This window comes from Equus quagga, chromosome 14 (assembly GCF_021613505.1).
Source record: "Equus quagga isolate Etosha38 chromosome 14, UCLA_HA_Equagga_1.0, whole genome shotgun sequence".
Lineage (NCBI taxonomy): Eukaryota > Metazoa > Chordata > Mammalia > Perissodactyla > Equidae > Equus > Equus quagga.
This window is the reverse complement of record NC_060280.1, coordinates 26,538,061-26,562,374: the sequence shown is the minus strand read 5'-3', so window position 1 is coordinate 26,562,374 and position 24,314 is coordinate 26,538,061. Positions and strand designations below refer to the sequence as shown.

Here is a 24,314-nt window from a genome sequence, read left to right as displayed (position 1 = left end):
TAGGTGGAATATACTTATCCATCCATTTTGGAGGATCTTTAGTAAAGTAGAACATATGCATATCTTTTGACCCAGCAGTTTCCCTCCTAAGTTTACACCCTACAGAAATCCTTAGACATAAACACAAAGATATGTTCAAGAATTTCCACAGCAGCATTGTTAGCAAACAAATGGAAATAATCCAAATGTCCGTTGACAGGCAAATGGACAAATATGTTGGTATATTCATACAGTGGAACACCCTATAGCAGTGAAAGTAAACAAACCAGAGCTACATGTATCATTAGGAATGAATCTCTAATACAATATTGAGGTAAAAGCAAGTTGCAGAAGTATAAATAAATATGCAACCAGAAATTTTAAAAATGTAGAACATATATAAATGCTAAAATAAAGTAGAAATGCATGGAAATGACATGAGATTGTAATTAGGCGCTAATTTATAGTGTCTAATTTCTTGAGGTCAGCGGTAAGAACAAAGTATATGTTATATTATTGTGTATATCTTTATGAATGTCTGAATATTTAATAGACAAGGTCAACAGATAGAATCCACTTGAGTGATTGAATATTCAAGATAGTGAAGGGGTCATTGGTAGGGTAAGGTTCCTGAGGTAGGGGAGCAGGATGAGATCCTAAGCACAATTAGAGGGGGTTACAAATAACTGTAAGGGAGCTAAATTTTGGTGGACGTATCAAAGAACTGGTTGGCCATTGGATAGATATCTCTTTTTTCGTAAATGTTTAATTTTTCTTGGCTTACTAATAAGTTGAAATAACTGTTATGTATTTGTAGGAATTTGCGCGATAAAATGTGATAATTGCACATTTGTAGTCTGGTGAACTAGTAAGCTAATATTTTGGACTTATCTCTAAGACTTTCTTCTAGGCTTAATATCTAGGGTAGGCAGCAAGATGGTTTTAAAACTGTGATATGTTGATATGTCTTATTGTGTCATATCTAGTAAATTTTTTTTTCTTTCTAAAAACAACTAGGAATTTTGTAAACTTCACATCTTTTATTTGCCTAACTTACTGTCTTTGGATTGTATAGTCATTTTTGTGACTTTGCTTTGCCTTATTTCCTTGCTGAGTTTTCACTTTTTTACCCCATAGCTGTTTCCTTCTGAGTATGAAAGATGATAGTATTGAAGGCATTTATGACACTCTAAAGCAGTGTGCATTGATTTCCAAGTCTGCTGGAGGAATTGGTGTTGCTGTGAGTTGTATTCGAGCTACTGGCAGCTACATTGCTGGGGTAAGCTTCTGTTATATGACTAAAAATGTGTAGGTGAGAAGAATTCAAGTCCATATGCAACCGGGCTTATTGTTGAGAGGGTGTATCCTGGGGATGGGAGACCTGGGTCTTTTAATATCTAGCTGGCTGTGTGACTTGGAGTGAGTCATTTCACTACGGACTTCATTTTCATCTGTCGTCCTAGATGTTGATTAGATGATCTTTAGGATCCTTTTTAGCTCAGATTTTGGAATTCTGATTTAGCAATAATAATAGCAGCTGTCATTTATTAATTGCTTACTGTGTGCTAAATCTGTTATAAAAGTTCTACATGGAATTACTTGTTTAATCCTTACTACAACCTTATGAGATAGATGTAATTACAGACACATGGTAGGAACTTTACTCTTTACAGTGACTTTGTGAGTATAGGCACTGTTGTCTTCATTTTGCAAGTGAGGAAACTGAGGCTTAGGAAGTTAAATTACTTCCAGAGATCAGTCACTTAATATGTGCTAGAGCCAGGATTCAAGCTTTAAACATTGGTACTTTATGATGTAAATTCCAGCCCTGCTAGTTCAGTATTCATTGGGAGTCCAGATAATGATTTTGGGTAAGAGCTGGATTTAAGTCGTACCTCCACTATTTGCGGGTAGTGTGGCCTAGTGCAAATTATTTTACATCTCTGAGTTTGTTTCCTCATCTATGATGTAAAGAAAATATCTAGCCCTATAGAATAAAGGTAGAGAGTCCAGAAGGAAACTATATGATTATATGATGTTTTGGAGGTGCTGTGATATATACAGCCCTTTCACACAATAGTAGGGTGAGCCATTACTCACTTATCTTTATAGACTGTTCAAAGGCTTGTCTTGACATTAGAAGGAGTATTTTTAAAATTTGATAAGGTATCTTTAGTCTTAGGAGTCTGTGTTTTCTTATCTTCATTCTAGAATCCATTTATTGCTGAGAATCTCCATTTACTTTATTTATCATCTTGATCTATCCATTGCATATAATTCTTATTGGAAGTTGCCTTGAATTCTTTTAGGAAAAAGACATTGTAGTAGTGTTTTTACTCTACCCAAAGTACATCTTTATATAATGACTTTTAGAGGGTGTGGAGTTTAAATTTAGCTATCCTGATTTTGGATTCTTTTGACTTGTAATTGTTATATCTCATTGTAAATTAGAGATTCCATGAAATAACTTTGTACATAATTTGTAATTTACTCAAGAACATTTTGTTTGTTTTATGTTGAGTATTATGTTTTCAAAGCAGAGGTAGAGATGGAGAGCAGATGAAACTTCTATACACTGGGAGAGAGTAATTTGTTCACTGTTGAGCCATTTTTTTTTTCTTGCTAAGCTCACTCTTTCTCCTCCAGATGCCTTTACTCTCAGTCTCTCTTACAGACTAATGGCAATTCCAATGGCCTTGTACCGATGCTGAGAGTATATAACAACACAGCTCGATATGTGGATCAAGGTGGAAACAAGGTATGCTCTGTTACTTGAAAGCACTGGAAATCAGAACTAAAAATCTTTTAGCCATGTGTGCTTATAATTAGATGGTTCATTGGGTATGTTTCTAACAATGTTGCTTTTTTTCACTTTTAAAATCAATTTAATGAGTGCAATTTACTTAAAGTGCACACACTTGAAGTCTATAGTTTGATGGGTTTTGCCAGGTGTATACACTTATGTAATCACCACACCAGTCCAGACAGAACATTTCCATTACCCCAAAGTGTTTCCTCATGCACCTTTGTATTAATCACTCCCACCCATACATACTTTGCCCCTGGCTCCAGGCAGCCAATGATCTAGTCAACTTTTTTACATGACAGTTTATTTGCAAAGAATTTCTAAACTTGTGACTCATATTAATACCTAACCTTGAAAAGGGGTTGTAATATGTCTTCTAGGCTTTTCTTTAAAAAAATAGAACTCTGCCCATTTTATAGAGGGAAAAGTAAAGTTGGGAGGATTGGGTCATTTATCCAGTGTTATCAGCAGGATAGTTTGCAACTTGGGCCTGTCTCTTATGGATATGTAGGCACACTAATCAGCTCTTAGTTTATGGATTTCTCTCTGATATACTTTAAAAAAAAAACCAAGGTCACTTGATAAGACATATCACCTTTCTGACCTTTAATAAGAGCACAACTTATTATTATCAAAATGATTTTCTTTGGGCTTTACATACATGTCATGCAGGTGAGCTGGGTGACAGCTGAAGAGGAAGCTCCATTTCTAGTTCACTGTGTCACTTTGGACAAGTTATTTAACCTTTCTTGTTCCACATTTTCTTTATGTCAAATGCTCTTTTTTGCTCTTAGAATTGTAAGTAAAATATTACTACTTTATATTTTTGTAGCACTTTCGTTTGTATTATCTCATTTAATCCATCAATTGTAGTAAAATTCAAGGAGCTATTATGAAAGTGCTTTGGAAAATATGAAGTTTCTTTCTTTCATTCCGATTCTGAAAAGAATGATGATTTATTTACTGTTAGCGACCTGGGGCATTTGCTATTTACCTGGAGCCTTGGCATTTAGACATCTTTGAGTTCCTCGATTTAAAGAAGAACACAGGAAAGGAAGAGCAGCGTGCCAGGGACCTTTTCTTTGCCCTTTGGATTCCGGATCTCTTCATGAAACGAGTGGAGTCTAATCAGGTGAGAGAGAGGTACCTGTTAGTAATAATGACTCGATTCGTGTAAACTTTATCATCAGTCATCTTAAATCATGCTTAGGAAGAGTTCACCTATATGTTATGCTATGGAAGACATTCCGAGCAAGTTAAGAGATGCCATGCTGCCTTTTTGGATATTTATTCTCTAAGGTAGATGCTATCTGACGTAAATGCTTAAAAGGTTATGCACAAACAAATAGAACTAGATGTTTGTACCTGAGCCTAAAATGGTTATTTCTACAGCAAATTTCTGAGACAGTCTGGAATCCACCCTATCCCTTGCAGTGTTCCTAATGGACTGTGTGGTTGGTTATTTGAAGTTTCTTAGGGTTTGTACCGTTCTTCCCTTTGTAGGACTGGTCTTTGATGTGTCCAAATGAGTGTCCTGGTCTGGATGAGGTTTGGGGAGAGGAGTTTGAGAAGCTATATGAAAGGTATGGGAAAAATATGGAAGTAATAATGTTTTAACCATGTGTTTCTCTTATTTGGGTAAATCCAAATTTTATAACTATTTCAGTCTTTAGCCAGTTTCTAGGAATCTTCAGAAGCATCTAGAAGAGAATATGATTAATAATTTTATTTTGGTCAGGTTTTCTTCCTTAATCTTCACCAAAATTTTGGTTTTAATTTTTTTCTTTCTTAAAACTTTGGGACATGTAAATAGGTGCTTGGGTTTTTTAACTGATCCTTTTAAAAATTAAGGCAAAGAGTTAGCAGGGTTATTTTTTTGCTTTGTCACATAATCGTTTGATAAAATAAGTTATGCTTTATATTGCATGCAGGAATCGAGCAATTGGGACACACATGTTAATAGTTCATTAAATAATAGCACAGTGGTGGCCCGGTGGCATAGTGGTTAGGTTCGTGCACTCCACTTCGGTAGCCTGGGGTTTGCAGGTTTGGATCCCACATGTGGACCTACACTGCTTATCAAGCCATGCTGTGGCAGGCATCCCACATGCAAAAAAGAGGAAGATTGGCACAGATGTTAGCTCAGCGACAATCTTCCTTCAGCAAAAAGAGGAGGATTGGCAACAGATGTTAGCTCAGGGCCAAGCTTCCTCACCAAAAAAAAAAAATAATAATAATAGCACAATAGCACAATTTGACTACTTTAAGTTTTGTTCCTTTTTACTATGGAAGGTGTTGTTGATTTAGTGGGATTGGGGTATGTTTGGAGGGGTCTAAAACTGCCTGATTTTTGTCTGTGGCTTTGGCTAGAGTAAAATAAATATCATATTCCTTATTTTTTTCTCTTACCAACACTAAAAAAATTTAAGAGTTTTTATAATTTTACATTTTAGTGTCTTATAGTTGTCTGCAATAAAGATTTTCTTAGGGAATATTGAAATAATATTAGCTTTGCCTTTCAGTTATGAGAAACAGGGTCGTGTCCGCAAAGTTGTAAAGGCTCAGCAGCTGTGGTATGCCATCATTGAGTCTCAGACAGAGACAGGTACCCCGTACATGCTCTACAAAGATTCCTGTAATCGGAAGAGTAACCAGCAGAACCTGGGAACGATCAAATGCAGCAATCTATGCACAGAAATAGTAGAATATACCAGCAAAGATGAGGTAAGTAGAAAAACTTCTGCCTAGAGTACTGAGAGAAGAATCTTAAGAAGTTATTGTTTGTGAATCCCTCACTTGATTTCACTTGAGGTGGGTGAAGGGAGTTTTCATAGCTGCTTGTAAGCAGAAGGGCACTAAAATAGAGATTACAAAGGAAGGAAGAGATGTGATCTATGCCTTTAAATATCTTTTAGTCTAAACCATTTAGAAAAAGACTGTCAACTTTTTCTTACACACACATTGTTGTAATAATCTTTACTTGAGAAAAATAGCAATATGCAGTTACGGTGGTTTAGGACAAACATTAAAATGAGTTAGGATGCTGATTCAGTTTAAAGTATGTAAGCACATAGGGGGTCCTTTCAGTGAATAGTGAGGCAAAATTCTAATGTCAGATCTTTAAAGCAGTTTACAGAAGAGGCAAGGCTAGAAATGGGACATAGATTTGTTTTTTAAAAAAAAAAAAGTTTATCAAAAAGCTTTCCATTTGGGAAGAACAGCCAGTATGACAGATCAGAGATAGGGGATAGGTTTTGTGCAATGAATGTCAGGTAAGTTTGTTTTGATGGAGCCAGTACATTAAAGTTTTATATGTGGAGAGATGGCTATGGCTGGGGGAAGGGAGATAGTAGGTGAAAGTTGTCATGTCACAGAGGTAGGAAGCCTTTGTAGGTTTCTGAAAGGAAAATAGCATCAAAATGCTAGGATGAGAAGGATAGTTCTTGCTTCTGGTTATAAAATGGCTTGGTATGAGAAGAAGTTGAAGATTAGCTTAAGGAGATTGTTGCAGTAGATGGATGACAGGCTGCTTAGATACTGGATGTAAACTATGAACATGAAGAGGAAGGAACAGATCCCAAATTCTAGGACCTAAAAAAACGTGACAAATGAAAAGTCTGGAAGAAAATGGTACGTGAGTTAAATGTACTGCTCAGGTTGCAGTTTAATTCAGCAAAATTGTATTGAGCTCCAGCTATGAATAAGACACCGTACTAAGTGCTCTGGGGATATAAATGAATATGGCTCAGCCCGTGCCCTCTGGAAGCTTATTATTTAGTTGGAGGAAATTGACATATACTCAAGTAAGTATTTATAGATTATATTATACAGTCTAGAGTGACCCTTTTCAAAACAAAAATCAGATCATATCATTCCTCTGCACAACACTCCTCTTTGCTTTTCCAACCCAGAGTTTGTTCTTTCCTTTTTTTAATTGAAATATAATTCACATACCATAAAATTCACCCTTCTAAAATGTACAGTTCAATGTTTTTTAGTATATCCACAGTATACTATAACAATCACCAGTATCTAAATCTAGAACATTATCACCCCGGAAGGAAACTTTGTACCTGTTGGCAGCTACTCCCTGTTCCTCTCTTCACCTAGTCCCTGGCAACCACTAATTTATTTTCTGTCTCTGGATTTACCTTTGTGGGCATTCCATAAAAATGGAATCATATAATATTTGGCCTTTTGTGTCAGGCTTCTTCCACTTAGCATGTTTTCAAGGCTTACCCATGTTGTAGCATGTGTCAATACTTCATTTCCACCCAAAATTCTTACAATGCCCAGGTCCTACACACCTGGATATCCCCACCTCATCTGCTGTTACTTTCCCCCTTGCTCACCGTACTCCAGCCCTACTAATTTCTTTGCTGTTCCTCAAACATATCAGGCATGCTCTCGCCTCAGAATTTTTACTGTTTACTTTGAATGTTAAAATGCTCTTCCTCCCAGATAGCCACCTCGCTGGCTTTCTAACCTCTTTACTTCTTTGTTCATATGTCACGTTCTGAGTGAAGTCTTCCTTGACAACTGTTTAAAAATGGCACTCCTTCCATCCTTATACCCAGGACTCTCTATCTTCTTTTCCTGCCTTGTTTTACTCCCTAGGATCTATCAGACTTATGTGATCTGAGCCATGTTTTAAAAATGGGTACTTTGGCAACATGTAGAATTGAGTAGGTATGAAGGGCACGAGGGAGTCTAGGTGAAAAGAGTTGAGAGTTTGGATTGGGATGGTCATAATCAAAATGGAAAAGAAGGTGATTCATTCAACAGTAAGCATTTACTATATGCCAGATGTGGGGTTAGTACTAAAAACATAAGAATAAATAAAAGATGATCCCTACCTGAAAAAGCTCACCAACTAGTGTGGTATATATAGTGAGAGAATCACCTGAAGAACTTTTTCAAAATTCATACATGTGGATCCTCTGATAAGGGCTTGTCAGAATCTCAGTGAGGGTGAGGTAGTCTTGTGTAATTTGGAAGAGCTTTCTGCAGTGATGGAAATGTTCTCTGTCTGGTGGCTGTTGAGTACTAGTGCAACTGAGAAACTGAATTTTAAATTTTATTTGATTTTAATTAAATAGCTACGTGTGGCTAGTGGCGACTATATTGGACAGTGCACATTTACTGACTGATACAGATATATATAAAAAATTATAGCACAATGTGATATGTCTGCTGATAGAGCCATATGCTGTGGAACACAGGGTTCTCTCCATCTTACCTGTTTCACTGGTGCATGTTACAATTCACATATGTGAATAGATACTGGGATTTGGAAGTGAACTGGTGAGTGATGAAGAGGGAAAAGCCAAAGATAAAATTTAAAATTTTGATGTCAGAGAGTATTGGAGGCTTACATGGTGGTATGGGGGAAGAAATAAGAATTGTGATTCTTGACCTTTTTCTTTGCATTCCAGGTTGCAGTTTGTAACTTGGCTTCCCTGGCCTTGAATATGTTTGTCACATCAGAACACACATATGACTTTCAGAAGTTGGCTGAAGTCACCAAAGTCATTGTCCGAAACTTGAATAAAATTATTGATATTAACTACTACCCTATCCCAGAGGTATGAATAGATTTCTCTGCTTATTGGTAATTTATTGAAATCTAAGGTGGAGGGAGTTTATCATGATCTGCCAGTCATTATTTAAATGGTTATCATTGGAATGGTGTGAGAAAACTGAGATAGAGAGTGTGTGTCATTTGGCAAAGAATGTTGCTTTTTCTATTCAGTGATGTTGTCTCTTTCTTCTCTAAATCTGTTGGCACAAAGGCATGCTTATCAAATAAACGCCATCGCCCCATTGGGATTGGGGTACAAGGTCTGGCAGATGCTTTTATTCTGATGAGGTATCCTTTTGAGAGTCCAGAGGCCCAGTTACTGAATAAGCAAATCTTTGAAACCATTTATTATGGAGCCTTGGAAGCCAGCTGTGACCTGTCCAAGGAGGATGGCCCATATGAAACCTATGAGGGCTCTCCAGTCAGCAAAGGAGTAAGTATATACGTGAAATTTCTTTTTGCCTGTGAGTTCCTATAGCAGGCTAAATGGTAACCCTCAAAATGTATGTTCACATTCTAGTCCCTGGAACCTGTGATTGTTACCGTATTTGATTTAAAAAGGGCCTATGCAGATATAATTAAAGATTTTGAGATGAGGAGATTATCCTGGATTATCCAGGTTAGCCCTAAATCTGATGACAGTTCTCCTTACAAGAGGTATAGGCAAGAAGAGGAGGCAACATGAGCATGGAGGCGGAGGTTAGTAATGCAGCCACAACCTGGGAATGCTGGTAGCCACTAGAAGCTTGAAGAGGCAGAGAACACAGTCTCCTCTAGAGCTTCTGGAGGGAGCATGCCCTTCTGAACATGTTGGGCTTCTAGCCGCTAGAATAAATTTTTTGAGAGAGTGAATTTTTGTTATTTTAAGCCACCAAGTTTGTGGTAATTTGGTACACCAGCCATAGGATACTAATACGGTACTTTGTCCCCTAGAAAAAAGGATGCCCAATTTTAATCTCTTATTTAGAACTAGTAATTGCTAAAATGAGTTAAGAAAATGCTAACTGTATTAGTTTTCTGTTGCTAAATTTAGTGGATTAAAACAGTATGCATTTGTTTCTCCGTTTCCATGGGTCAGGAGTCCAGGCTCAGCTTAGCTGGGTCATCTTCTCAGGGTCTCACAAGGCTGTAGTCAAGGTGTTGGTAGAGGCTGTGGTCTCATCTGAGGTTCAGGATCCTCCAAGCTCACCTGGTTGTTGGCAGAATTCATTTCCTTGCAGCTCTAGAACTCATGGCATCTTCTTCAAAGCCAGTAAAAGGGAGAGTTCCTCATTTCAAGAAGAGCCCAGTCCAGTCACTTGACGATTTTCATTTAATAAGTCATGCCCCACCCAGGATAATCTCCCTTTTGTTTAACTCAAAATTGATTTGCAACCTTAATTACATCTGCAGAAACTCTTCACCTTTGACATAATTATGTGAATGGCATCCATCATATTTCCAGATTCTTTACACACTCAAGAGGAGAAGGTTATACGTGGCCTATGCACCAGGGGGTGAGAATCTGGGAGCTGTCTCAGAATTCTGCCTTCTACACTGCCTTTACTATCAGTAGTATGATTCTCTTCAGTGTAAAATAAGATGTTATTTTTAGTTCCGACATTCCTTCTGATATTTAGGAAATCTAACTTGCGATTGTTTGAAAATAGGTGTTTAGGGGCTAGCCTGGTGGCACAGTGGTTAAGTTCACACGTTCCGCTTTGGCGCCCTGGGGTTCGCTGGTTTGGGTCCTGGGTGCGGACCTACGCACTGCTTGTCAAGCCATGCTGTGGCAGGCGTCCCACATATAAAGTAGAGGAAGATGGGCACAGATGTTAGCTCAGGACCAATCTTCCTCAAAAAAAGAAATTAGGTGTTTATTAGTTAAGTACATAGATCAAGGGGCAAATCAAGGCAATCAAGAAAGGTGAGGGTAGAGTAATGCTTTTACTGTACAAAAAGAGAATGCATCTCAGCAACGCACTTCATAAATCTTAGGATTTCCTGGTTTGTAGATTTGATATGAGTCCTCTGAGAGGGCTCAGCAGGGACATGGGGACATAAGCCTTAACCAGTTTTCTTAGCCTGCTTCTAATCAATGTAACTACATGGAAATTTATCCAGGAGAATCTCTGGACCTTGTATTCCTTACACAGCTCTACTAGAAAACAGCATTTGTTGGGATGTGGGGGCCATGGCAGTTAGTCATTTGTTTGGTTTTTGTCAGTTTTAGATTGTCATAAAGTGATTTATCATAAATTTGGGTTGTTTATTCCTTAGATCCTTCAGTATGATATGTGGAATGTTACTCCCACAGACTTATGGGACTGGAAACTTCTAAAGGAGAAGATTGCAAAGTAAGTAAAGATATAAAGTAGCTTTGAAGTGAGGAGGGTTCAGGTTTTTATTCTGGCTCTTCAGAAGTTACATGTTGTTTTAACTTCTGAAACTCATTTTTCTCTTTTAAATGCGGCTAAAATGACCTATCTGCAGAACTATTTTTGTAGAGCTACTTCCTAAAATAATATCTGTATAGTAACCTGCAAATTGCTTGGCACAGTGAAAACATATTAATACGTAGGTGTTGTTATTACTGGTTGATCTTGTTTTGGGGGCTTAACTGCCTAGATTAGGTAGTGCTTTTTCTCATTAAACCTTCATATTTCCAAGTGTGCGTGCTTTTTTTTTTAGTGAGGAACATTGGCCCTGAGCTAACATCTGTTGCTAGTCTTCCTCTTTTTGCTTGAGGAAGATTGTTGCTGAGTTAGCATCTGTGCCGATCTTCCTCCATTTTATATGTGGGACGCCACCACAGTGTGGCTTGATGAGCGGTATCCAAACCCATGAACCCTGGGCCACTGAAGTGGAGCATGCGAACTTAACCATATAACACTGGGTCGGCCCCGTGTGCATGCTTTTTAAATGTTTTTCACTTTGATTTGTTGCTTAACCACATTGGACACATAAATGGCTTTCATTGAATTGATTGTCATAGGAATAAGTTAGAGATTTTGCAAGAGTTTTTTGGAGGGTAATGTGTTAAACTGTGTCAAAGAAAAAATGTAAAACTTGAGTCTTTCCTTGCCTTTCAAATTAATGAATATAAGAGATTTGAGGGCAGGCAGAATGTTTTCCTGAGTGAATAATGAAACAAGTTGTTTTCGATTTCTATCAGGATGAGTCTGTTATCTCTGGGTTAATGCATATGCAAAGTGTTAAATGTTTGCAGAAGGAAGCAATAGCTTTAAAATGTTCTTTAAAAAATATGTATTTGCCTGAAAATTGTTTTATTACTCAAATAATACATGTTAGAAAATTTAGAAACATACATGTGGGAAGGGAGTAAAATGAATATTATCCCACTACCACTTCCCCCAAGAAACCTATTTGCATCTTTTTGTCTGTCATCCTTCAGACTTTCTTCTGAGTGTGTGTGCGTGTGCATATTTACATGCAAATTAAACTTTTCCAAAAATAGACCTGTACTCTATTTTATTTTTTATTTTGCTTTTTCTCAAAATACTGTAGTTTCAATATTTTTATATACAACTTTTAAAAAATTCAAAATTAATACATAAATATATATTCATTGTTCATAAAGTTCAAATAGAGAAATAAAATAGAAAGTAAAAGCCCTTCTTCATACCTTTTTTGCCAACCACTTGTCCCACAAAACAAATGAGAAACCAACTTACTCATTTTCTAAGAGATAATCATTGTTAATGGTTCATATTTTTCTAGACCTTTTTCAGTACATTTGTAAATATACACATAGGGTTTTGTTATATAAATGTGATCAAACTTGACATATTGTGGGACTTTACTTAGTGATATATTTTGGAAATCTTGGTGATATATTTTGGAAATCTTTTTCTTTCAGTATTTACCTAATGTTTTTAATGATTACAGATAATTCCAGTTTGGATATATCATATATGTATGATGTTTCAAAACATTTCCCTGTCTGTGGACAGGAAAGCACTGTCCACTTTACTGAGGAAGTAAAGACGTGGAGATAGTTGGTGGTTTTCTTGATGCTTCACAATTAGAAAGTGACAGAGTCAGATTAGAATCCAGTTTGGAGGCCGGCCCTGTGCCTGAGTGGTTAAGTTTGCATGCTCCACTTCGGCAGCCTGAGGTTTGCCAGTTTGGATCCTGGATGCGGCCCTATGGACTGGTCATCAAGCCATGCCGTGGTGGCATCCCACATAGAAGAACTAAAATTACCTACAACTAGGATATACAGCTATGTACTGGGGCTTTGGGGAGAAAAGAAAAAGAACCCAGTTGTACAGACTCCATTAGGATATGAGGCTCTATACTAAGCACTGTATGAATCCAGAGGTCTGGAATGTAGGAAGGACAAGCTGTTTATGTTGGAGAAACTTAAGACTAAGGTAAGACATGTAACACAAAAAGTATACATAATGGTACGGGTCATATAAAATGTTTGCAGAGCTGAGATTTGAAGGACGAGCTTAAGACAGTTTGAAGATTTCTCCATGTTCGGATAGTATATTCTTGCTTAAGCACTGAATAGAGTCAAAAGATGTTAACATTCTTCTAGGAACTTATAATTGAAGAGGTAATAGAGAAAGTCGTGAATATACTTTGAGCATAATTTTCCCTGTTCATTATCCTATTTAGGATAATGGAGAATTGTGGTGATAGGTGTCTGATTCTGACCACTTTCACATCATTATGATTTTTGAAAGGCTCTAGCACAGTGGTCACATAGGCCCTTAGGAAAAAGTGAGGATTGAACGAGTGTACCCTGGTACAGGTGAGGACTCTGCAACAGCCATTTGAGCGTTTCCTTGGGCAAGACAGTGTATCAAGTGCACTGATTCCTGAGTGCCACTGGGCAAGTGGCATAAATCGTGGCATGGTAAGGATTGTCAGCAGTAAAAACTGTGCTAATCCTGTTTAGGAGTCAGGCACTTAGGAGAGGGGCGAGCTATACCACTCGTACTGTGGCCTTACATCCCTGTAGGAGTTAAATTCAAAAGTCATCACTTGAATCTAATGCATGTATGATGTTACTCACAGAAGCTGCATTTACTACAGTGACTTAAATTAGTTGCCTTCTTGGCAGATTGTAGCCTTAGGAGTAGCACCTAATAATCTCCTTTTCTTTAGGTATGGTGTAAGAAACAGTTTACTTATTGCCCCGATGCCTACTGCTTCAACTGCTCAGATTCTGGGAAATAATGAGTCCATTGAACCTTATACCAGCAACATCTACACTCGCAGAGTCTTGTCAGGAGAATTTCAGGTGAGAAGATCACAACTAGACCTACAGGGAAATCTTTCAAAAGTCTGATATTACGAGTAATGCTTACTCATATTTAGTATGCCCCTTTATCTTAGTATGGGGGCAAAGCTTTGATAAAGTGAATCATCTTCATCGCTAATATTGTTCTATGTTATTTCAGCTTATAATAGACGTTTAATAAATATATGCTGAAAAATTGAAGGATTGAGGGTTAAGTATGAAAGTAACTTGTTGGTATTCGAGTTTATGTGATGTTTAACTATTCTGTAATCATGATGGTGTATGCTATAACCTCAGATGCTTAAGTTGGTGATACTCAAGATGCATATAGAAGTATCATTTTAGAAAGTGATTATAAATTAGAATTTCTGGTGGGTGGGACCACTGTTTTTTTAAGGTTCCCAGGTAGTTCTAATGCACAGCTGGGGTTGAGAGCCACTAATTTAAAATATTTTATTTGTGAATTTGCAGATATCCTGAAATAAATTTCTGTAAGGTTTGGGTGGGTACATTTCTGATTTTTCTTCTTAAGTATTTATTGTATCCTTACTTAGAAAAAAAAAGAACCAATCCATGGATTTACCCAGCTTAGGCAATGTTCATTCTTTTCACTTTTGCAAATACCATATATTCTGTTTCTTGAATAACAAATATCAAGATTTTAAAGGAATATAGCTTTTCTGTTTTATAAAAAATAGAATTTACCAGCAATCTAATGTTAAATAATTCTTCAATCATGTAATTTACTTTAAGCTCCAGTCCTGTGATCCTGTTGAGACTTTGTTATTGTTATTTATTCCTTTACATCTTTTTTGCTTTTCCATTCAGATTGTAAATCCTCACTTACTGAAAGATCTTACTGAGCGGGGCTTGTGGAATGAAGAGATGAAAAATCAGATTATTGCATGCAATGGCTCTATCCAGGTACAGTGTGAAAAAAAAAAATGTGCTCTTTAGGAGCTAAGTTGAACACTGGTGGCTTCTCACTTATCCCAGGCAATGGAGAGAAAGAATGGCTATTCACTGTGATCATATAGGCTTATGTAGCTCTGTTCACCTCTGCATTGTTGTGCTAGGATTATATACATCTTTACATAGCTATATACCCTCTTGTTTGTGCAATAATATAAAGCAGTGGTTTCCAACTTCTCTGCACATTAGAATCAAGTGGGGAATTTTTAAAATCCTGAAGCTTAGGTCGCACTCCATACCAATTAAATAAGAATGTCTAGGAATGGGAGCCGGGCATCGGTATTTTTTAAAGACTCCCTAGGTAATTCCAAAGTGCATTAAAGTTTGGGGACCTCTGATATAAGGTCTGAATTAGAGATTCAAACTTAATTAAAAAGTGTGATGGAGATTGAGGACTGATAGTCCAAAAGACAGAGCCACAAATAGTGTTTAACAGTAAAATATTTGCAACTGAGAATCAAGAAGCATTTAATTGTAGATGGAAGCCTCTGGCTAAACATTGGTTTGCTTCGCAACACAGATAAAGATTCCTAACATTTCTATATTTGCTGATAGAAACTATAGCATTAGCCAGCCTAGGTGATGCAGGTTAAACCTGGACCTAAGAAAACCTTATTTCTGTTAAGTCCAAATGCAGTTTTCAGAGTCTTAGCTTATTTAAAAAGTTTTGTCTCATTGATTCCTTGCATCATATCCCTGTGAGTTATGGCCTTGATTATTTGTGTTTTCTGCAAAAGACAAGGGTCATTTATTGTTTAGCTCTGAGCTTTCCTTCCTTTATTAAGTGCCTCTAGAAGAATGAATGTTTTGGCCATGCCCTAGTTAAAGATGGGTCTTCAATCACTACCACCAGGCTGATATTTTGTTTGTTAGATGTGGTTTTGTTGGGCTTTCTAAGCAAGAGGTGAGCAGTCTTGGGAAACTTGATAAGGATCATATTGTATTGTACTGAATGATAGGGCCAGACCTGGCGGGAAGTAGAACCAGGGCCAGACCCTTGAGTCATTAGTCTGTTAGTCATACTGCTTTCTTCAACCAGAGTACAATAAACATTTGGCTTCCCTTTTTCAGAGCATACAAGAAATTCCTGATGACCTGAAGCAACTTTATAAGACTGTGTGGGAAATTTCTCAGAAAACCATTCTCAAGATGGCAGCCGAGAGAGGCGCTTTTATTGATCAAAGCCAGTCTTTGAACATCCACATTGCTGAGCCTAACTATGGCAAACTCACTAGCATGCACTTCTACGGCTGGAAGCAGGTTGGTGGAGGAAGTCGAGAAGGACTTATTGCCAACTTGGGGTATTTGGGAATTGGAACAGAGTTATATCTACTAGCTACCTATTAAATATTGCCACCCGGAAGTTCCTCTTTCACTTCAAATCTAATATGTTAAGACCAGCCCATGGTTTATATACCAGATCAAGCTCTCACTTCAGATTTTCTTGCTTCTTTTAGGATTATTTCATTCCTAGGTTTGAAACCTTGGAGTTACCTGTGATCCTCCCTTTACTCTCCGTGCGGTTATTCGCCAAGTTGTGTTGGTTGTTCCTTTGTATTATGTCTTAACTATCTTCCTTCCTATTTCACCGCCATCATTCTTAACTTCTTAACTGATCTCTTCTTCTGATATCTCTGGGCTCCAGGACATCTTGTGCACTGCTACCATTCCTAAAATAAAACTTTACATATGTCAACCCACTATTCAAAAACACCCATTGTTTCCCCACTTTATCTATCTAAAGTATAAGAGCCAATTACTTAGGTAGTCACTGCCAACTGTAAAGTCCATTTCTTCTGGATTGTCTTCATATTCCCTGGCAATATGCTGGGTGTTTATATAAAATTAAAAATTAATTTTTTTTAATCTAACAAACATTTATTGAACATATACTGTGTGCCAGGACTAGGGATACTGAATAGAAGATGATGATCCTTATCCTTGAAGTAGTCATGATCTATTCTTATACAGAGATATATTCTAGCCCTTAATCTAAGGCAGACATGTTGTCTTAGGCAAACTTGGAAGTCATACACATAAAAACAAGAAAAAGACTAAAGAACAAAAATATTTGACATTTCCAAAGAGAGAAGCTTGTTTTAGGGGTGCAAAGAACAGAGTATACTATCTGACTCTTTTTCTCTCTTTAAGCATTTTTGAGAGGGCTTCCTCAAAGAAATAGAATTCCAAGTTTAGAAAACAATTTGCATTTATGTAAATGTATTTTAAACATTGGTCTTGAATGTCTAGTGTTCTCACAGTTTCTCCTAATGTGTTTGTTTTCCTCGTAGGGTTTGAAGACTGGGATGTATTATTTAAGGACAAGACCAGCCGCTAATCCGATTCAGTTCACTCTAAATAAAGAGAAGCTGAAAGATAAGGAAAAGGCATCAAAAGAGGAAGAAGAGAAGGAGAGGAACACAGCAGCCATGGTGTGCTCTTTGGAGAATAGAGATGAGTGTCTGATGTGTGGATCCTGAGGAAAGCCTTAGAGAGACCAGCACTTCTTCAATAGCCAAACTACTTCTTGAGCATAGATAGGCATAATAGGATTGCTTAAAGTGGTAAGGCTTTGCTGGACCTTATTGCAGCAGAAGGATCAATCGACTTAAAGTACTGTTTCTATATAGTGTGAAAGTAATGATTTTAAAAACTTGATATATTGGGAATCAAAGTAGAAGTTTTAGGAAAGCAAAAGAAGTCATCTTGCAAATAGGCAGTGATTAAATAAGGTTTCCTTGCCCACCTGGTACCCCTTTTCTGGTGAGCTCAGTTTTGGTGAGGAGACTTAGTTTTGCTACCTGTCTGGTGGATCCGTTAGAAGCAAAACTGAGTCATAACCCGTGAGAAGTGCTGACAGGACGTTTATCTGGATAAGGTCCTACGGGTCATTCTGAAATAAAGATAAATATTTCTAAGTGATTGTGTGAGACTAATTTTGTCATTTATTTTCATACAAAGGTCAAATTTGAAAAAACGTTTCCTGTTCTTTGAGAATTCAGGGAGGAAATTTTAAGATAGTATATACACTTAGACACTATATAGAATTCTGATTTTAATATATGCTTTTTTCCTCTTTTTTTTTATTGTGATAGAATATATATCACATAAGTGTTACCATTTTACCCATTTTAAAGCATACAGTTTGTGGCATTAAGTACATATACAGTGTACAACCATTACTACTATCTACAGGCGTACCTCGGAGATGCTGCAGGTTTGCTTCCAGACCACTGCAATAAAGCGAGTCACACAAATTTTTTGGCTTCCCAGAGCATATAAAAGTTATGCTTACACTATACTATAGTCTCTTAAGTGTATAATAGCATTATGTCTAAAAATACAATGTACAAAGTTTAACTGAAAAATACTTTCTTGCTAAAAAATGCTAACCATCATCTGGGCCTTTAGTGAGTCATAATATTTTTGCTGCTGGAGAGTCTTGCCTTGATGTTGATGGCTGCTGACCGATCAGGGTGGTGGTTGCTGAAGGTTGGGGCGGCTGTGGCAATTTCTTAAGGCAACAGTGAAATTTGCTGCATCAATTGCATCTTCCTTTCACAGATGATTTCTCTGTAGCATGGGATGCTGTATGATAGCGTTTTTCCCACAGTAGAACTTTTTTTTTTTTAAAGATTTTATTTTTTTTTCCTTTTTCTCCCCAAAGCCCCCCAGTACATAGTTGTATATTCTTCATTGTGGGTCCTTCTAGTTGTGGCATGTGGGACGCTGCCTCAGTGTGGTTTGATGAGCAGTGCCATGTCCACGCCCAGGATTCAAACCAACTGGGCACCTGCATTGGAGTGTGCAAACTTAACCACTCGGCCACGGGGCCAGCCCCGCAGTAGAACTTTCAAAATTGGAGTCAATCCTCAAACCCTGCTGCTACTTTATCAACTAGGTTTATGTAATATTCAAACCTTTGTTGTCATTTCAACAGTCTTCACAGTATCTTCAACAGGAAAAAGATTCCATCTCAAGAAACCACTTCTTTGCTCATCCACGAGAAACAACTCCTCATCTGTTAAAGTTTTATCATGAGCTTGGAGCAATTCAGTCACATCTGCAGGTTCTACTTCTAATTTTAGCTCTCTTGCTATTTCTACCACATCTGCAGTTAATTTCTCCATTGAAGTCTTGAATCCTTCAGAGTCATCCAGCAGGGTTGGAATCAACTTCTTCCAAACTCCTGTTAATGTTGATATTTTTACTTCTTCCTGTAAATAATGAAAGTTCTTAATGGTATCTAGAGTGGTGAATCCTTTCTAGAAGGTTTTCCACTTACTCTGCCCTTATCCATCAGAGGAATCACTGTCTGTGGCAGCTGTAGCCTTATGAAATGTATTTCTAAAATAATAAGACTTGAAGCTTGAAATTACTTCTTGATCCATGGGCTGCAGAATGGATAGTGTGTTAGCAGCAGGCATGAAAACAACATTAATCTTGTACATCTCCATCAGAACTCCTGGGTGACAGGGTGCATTGTCAAATAGCAGTTATATTTTGAAAGGAATCTTTTTCTCTGAGCAGTAAGTCTCGATAGTGGGCTTAAAATATTCAGTGAACCATGTTGTAAACAGATGTGCTGGCATCCAGGCTTTGTTGTTCCATTTGTAGAAGACAGGCAGAGTAAATTTAGCATAATTCTTAAGGGCCCTAGGATTTTCAGGATGGTAAATGAACATGGGCTTCAACTTAAAGTCATTGGCTGTATTAGCCCCTAACGAGAAAGGCAGCAGCCTCTCTAATGAGGCAGCCCCAACAAGCTGCCTGTCCTTTGCAGCTTTGACAGCAGGTATTGACTTCTGCTCTCTAGCTGTGAAAGTCCTAGATGGCGTCTTCTTCCGATAGAAGGCGGTTTTGCCTACATTGAAAATCTGTTGTTTAGTGTAGCCGCCTTCATTAATTGTCTTAGCTTGATCTGGATAACGTGGTGCAGCTTCTACATGAGCATTCACTGCTTCACTTGTACTTTTGTGAAATGGAGATGGCATCTTTCTTAAATCTGATGAACCAACCTCTCTTAGCTTCAGACTTTTCTTCGGCAGCTTCCTCACCTCTCTCACTCAGGCTTCATAGGATTGACGAGAGTTAGGGCCTTGCTCCAAAATAATCTTTGGCTTAAGGGAATGTTGTGGGTGGTTTGATCTTCTATCCAGACCACTAAAACTCTCCTATCAGCAATAAGGCCATTTTACTTTATTAATCATTTGTATGTTGACTGGAGTGGCACTTTTAATTTCCTTCAAGAACTTTTCTTTTGCATTCACTGCTTGGCTAATTGGCTGAAGAGGCCTAGCTTTCAGCCCATCTTGGCTTTCAACATGCCTTCCTCACTAAGCTTAATAATTTCTAGCTTTTGATTTAAAGTGAGAAACATGCAGCTCTTCCTTTCACTTGAACACTTAAGAGGCCATTATAGGGTGTTTAATTGGCCTAATTTCAATATTAGTGTGTCAGGGAATAGGGAGGGCTGAAGAGAGGGAAAGAAATGGGGGAAGGGCCAGTTGATGGAGCAGTTAGAACACACACAACATTTATTAAGTTCACTGTCCCATACGGGCACAGTTCATGACACTCCAATTACAGTAGTAACATCAAAGATCACTGATCACAGATCATACAAATATAATGATAATAAAAAATTTCAAATATTGCAAACAGTACCATAATGTGACACACAGACACAAAGCAAGCAAATGCTGTTGGAAAAATGGAGCTGATAGACTTGCTAGACGCAGGGTTGCCACAAACCTTCAATTTGTAAGAAACACTATCTGTGACATGCAATAAAATGAGGTATGCCAGTATTTCCAGAACTTTTTCATTATCCCAAACAGAAACTCTGTATATAAAACAGGAACTCCACATTCTCTTCTCTCCTCAGTCCCTGGTAACCTCCATTCTACTTTCTGTCTCTGAATTTGCCTATTATAGCTACCTCATTTAAATGGAATCATACAATATGTATAATTTTCTGTCTGGCTTACTTCACTTAGTATAATGTTTTCAGATTCATCCATTTAGCATTTATCAGAATTTTATTTCTTTTTAAGGCTGAATAATATTCCATTGCATGTATATATCTCATTTTATTTATCCATTCATCTGTTAATAGCCATTTGAGTTATTTCCACCTTTTGGCTGTTGTGAATAATGCTGCTATGAACAGTGATGCACAAGTATCTGTTTGGATTCCTACTTTCAATTCTTTTGGGTATATACCTGGAATATATACTGCTAGAAAATATAGTAATCTGTGTTCAACCGTTTGAGAAGCTCCCAAACTTTTGTATAGCAGCTGCGCCATTTTACATTTCCACCAGCAGTGCATGACAGTTCCAATTATTCTACATCCTTGCCCGCATTTATTAATTTTTTGTATTTTTGATGGTAACCATCCTAATGGTTATGTGTCTTGGTATGGGTCTCTGAATTTATCCTGCTTAGGGTTTGTTGAGCTGCTTGGATTGGTAGGTTCACATGTTTCATTAAGTTTGGCAAGTTTTCAACCATTATTTCTTCAGATAATCTTTTTGCCCCTTTCTTTTCTTCCTGGGGCTCCTATAATAAATCTATTGGTCAATTTATTAGTGTCCCACAAGTCCCTTATGCTCTGTTCACTCTTCATTCCTTTTCTGCTTCTTAGACTCGATAATTTCAATTGTCCTATCTTCAAGTTCACTGATTCTTTCTTCTTCCTGCTCATATCTGATGTTGAACAGCTCCTTTAGTGAAAGTTTCATTTCAGTTATTCTTTTCAGCTCTAGAATTTCCATTTGTTTCCTTTTAATAATTTCTCTTTGTTGATATTCTGATTTTGTTAATACATCATTTTCCTGATTTCCTTTACTTGTTTGTCCACGTTTTCCTTTAGGTCTTCAAGCATACTTAAGACAGTTGTTTCAATGTATTTGTCTAGTAAATCTGATGGCTGGGCTTCCTTTGGGATGGTTTCTGTCAGTTCATCTTGTTCTTTTGAATGAGCTGTATTTTCCTGGTTCTTTGTATGCCTGTGGTTTTTTTGTTGAAATATTTTGTTTGAGACTTTCTATTTTTGCAGTGAAGTCTCTTCCTTTGGTGTATGTTCAGTTAACGTTTTGACAGGTTTCCTAGAGTTTCAGTTCTCTCAGTCTTTGCAGATTGGCCCTGTGCTAGGGCACTCCTTCAACACTTGGCTAGGCTTGCTCTGAGCCTAGGAATCTGTGATGGTTAGTTTTATGTGTCAACTGGGTACGTCATGGTACCCAGATATTTGGTCAAATGCTAGTCTAGATAGCACTGTGCAGGTATTTTATTAGGTGAAATTAACATTTAAATCAGACTTTGAGCAAATCAGATTACTTTCCATAATGTGGAAGCCTCATCCAATCAACTGAAGTCCTTAAGAGAAAAAAGACTGAGGACCCCCGAGAAGGAAAGACTTCTGCCTCCAGACTGCCTTTGGACTTGAGCTGTTTTCTGAGTCTTCAGTCTGTAGGCCAACTCTGCCAATTTTCGATTTACTAGTTCCACAATTGTGTGAGCCAATTACTTAAAATTTCTCTCTCTCGATATAGATGTAAATAGGGAGAGTCTCTCTCTCTATATGAGTCTATATGTATGTATATATGTGTGTACACACACACACACCTTATTGGTTCTGTTTCTCTGGAGAATGAGAACCTTGACTAACAGATTTTGGTACCAAAAGTGGTTCTAGAGGAATGGAAGCTGAATTGGTTCTGGAGTTTCTGAAATTGGTTCTCTAATCTGATTAGATTTAAAGGCACTAATGACTATTTCCAGTAGTAAACAGAGCACTGGTAGTCCACGGTATAATGTGGCAATAGAAATATGGAAAATACCCTCATTGGATACACCTAATCAAATACTTAAAGACACAAGCTTCTGGGTGACCATGTATATGTTCTGCCTCAGGGCTCTATCAACTCTCCAGCCCCTATGTCATAACTTAGTTAATCTTGATGACTTTTCCCTCTGGCAATACGTCACACTGCTCCATTATGTTGATGACATGCTGATTGGATCTAGTGAGCAGGAAGTAGCAACTACTCTAGACTAAGGGTAAGACATTTGTGTGTCAGAGAGTGGGAAATAAATCTGACAAAAATTCAGGGGCCTTCTGCCTCAGTGAATTTTCTAGGGGTCCAGTGGTATGAGGGATGTTGAGATATTCCTTCTATGCTGAAGGATAAATTGTTGCGTCTGGCTCCTCCTACAAGCAAAAGAGAGGCACAGTGCCTAGTGGACCACTTTGGATTTTGGGGGCAACATGGCAACAATATTCCTCATTTGGGTATGCTACTCTGGCCTATTTACCGTGTGACCTGAAAAGCTGCTAGTTTTGAGTGGGGCCCAGAACAAGAGAAGGCTCTGCAACAGGTCCAGGCTGCCCTGCAAGCTGCCACTTGGGCTGTATGATCCAGCAGATCCCCGGTGGTGAAGTGTCAGTGGTAGATATGGATGCTGTTTGGAGACTTTGGTAGGCCCTTAGAATTTTGGAGCAAAGCCCTGCCATCCTCTGCTGATAACTACTCACCTTTTGAGAAACAGCTTTTGGCCTGCTAGTGGGCCTTAGTAGATACTGAATGCTTAACCATGGGCCACCAAGTTACCATGCAACCTGAGCTGCCCATCATTAACTGGATGGTGTCTAACCCACCAAAGCATAAAATTGGGTATGCACAGTAACATTCCATCATCAAGTGGAAGTGGTATATACAAGATTGAGCTTAAGCAGTCCTTGAAAGCACAATAAGTTACTAAAGTGGCCCAAATGCCCACAGTTCTCACTCCTACTACACCTTCTCTCTCCCAGCCTGCACCTATGGCCTCATGGAGAATTCCCTAAGATCAGTTGATAGAAGAAGAGAAAACTTGGGTGGTTTACAGATGGCTCTGTGCTGTATGCAGACACCACAGCTCCTTTCTGGGACATCCCTGAAGGACACTTGTTCTATAGATGACAGAGAACTGTGGAAGTGTATTAAACAGGGGGCAACTTTTAAATAAATCACACTGGCTATCATGGGAAGAGTGGCCTGACCTATGGCTTTGGGTCAGGCTCAAGTAGCAGATCAGGACCTAGTATAGTCTCTGGATCAGACTTGGGTCTGATCCTGGTGGGCAGGACCTGACCTGTTTGGGTTAGACTGGACACCTGGGGTAGGCCTAACCTGTGTGCCTGTGTCAGATTCGGGGTATCAGCCAGGGCCTCATCTGTTTTTGCGACTACTCAGACTCTAGAACCCAACCTGTGTGTTTGGATTAGACTGGAGGCATCAAGGCTGAGCTGTATTTGGTCAGACTGGGCTTCGTGTCAAGTCTTAGGCTATATTTGGGAGAGACTGGGCCCCAGGGAAGGGCCTGACTGGCTTATTTGTTTCAGACTGTTTGTTAGGGCAGGTCATCTTCTGTATGACCTGATCTATACAACTTCCAGTGGAGCTCCATACATCCAGATAATTGGGGGCTTTCTCAGGAGTCAGGGAAGATGCCAGAGAAACTAAACTAACAAGGATAAATAGGGAAAAGCAATTTTATTATTGGAGTGAAAAAAAGAGCATACTAAGTATTCAAAAAGCAATAGTTGACTAACATTGGACCTTCTGTTAAGCCCATAATTCCCTCTGGGAATTTCAGCCCGTCCCTCAGTACTGCCTGCTTGTCTCTCGTTCCCTAAGGTCACAGCCCCAACTTCCTGAGCTGATGTAGTCCTC

The 24,314-nt window shown here is 38.2% G+C and overlaps 1 protein-coding gene across 1 annotated transcript in view; it reads left to right on the top strand.

Moving 5' to 3' along the window:
• RRM1 (ribonucleotide reductase catalytic subunit M1) overlaps positions 1–17,510 on the top strand; it is a 34,414-nt gene extending 16,904 nt beyond the window's left edge. Inside the window, exons 8-19 of the mRNA XM_046637551.1 lie at positions 1,117–1,258; positions 2,654–2,737; positions 3,756–3,917; positions 4,289–4,368; positions 5,308–5,509; positions 8,221–8,370; positions 8,578–8,799; positions 10,626–10,702; positions 13,485–13,620; positions 14,449–14,544; positions 15,664–15,852; positions 16,884–17,510. Of these exons, the coding sequence (XP_046493507.1) occupies positions 1,117–1,258; positions 2,654–2,737; positions 3,756–3,917; positions 4,289–4,368; positions 5,308–5,509; positions 8,221–8,370; positions 8,578–8,799; positions 10,626–10,702; positions 13,485–13,620; positions 14,449–14,544; positions 15,664–15,852; positions 16,884–17,072 (1,729 nt within the window). The 3' untranslated portion in view covers positions 17,073–17,510. The remainder of the gene's footprint in view (positions 1–1,116; positions 1,259–2,653; positions 2,738–3,755; positions 3,918–4,288; positions 4,369–5,307; positions 5,510–8,220; positions 8,371–8,577; positions 8,800–10,625; positions 10,703–13,484; positions 13,621–14,448; positions 14,545–15,663; positions 15,853–16,883) is intronic.
• The last annotated feature ends 6,804 nt before the right edge of the window (positions 17,511–24,314 follow it).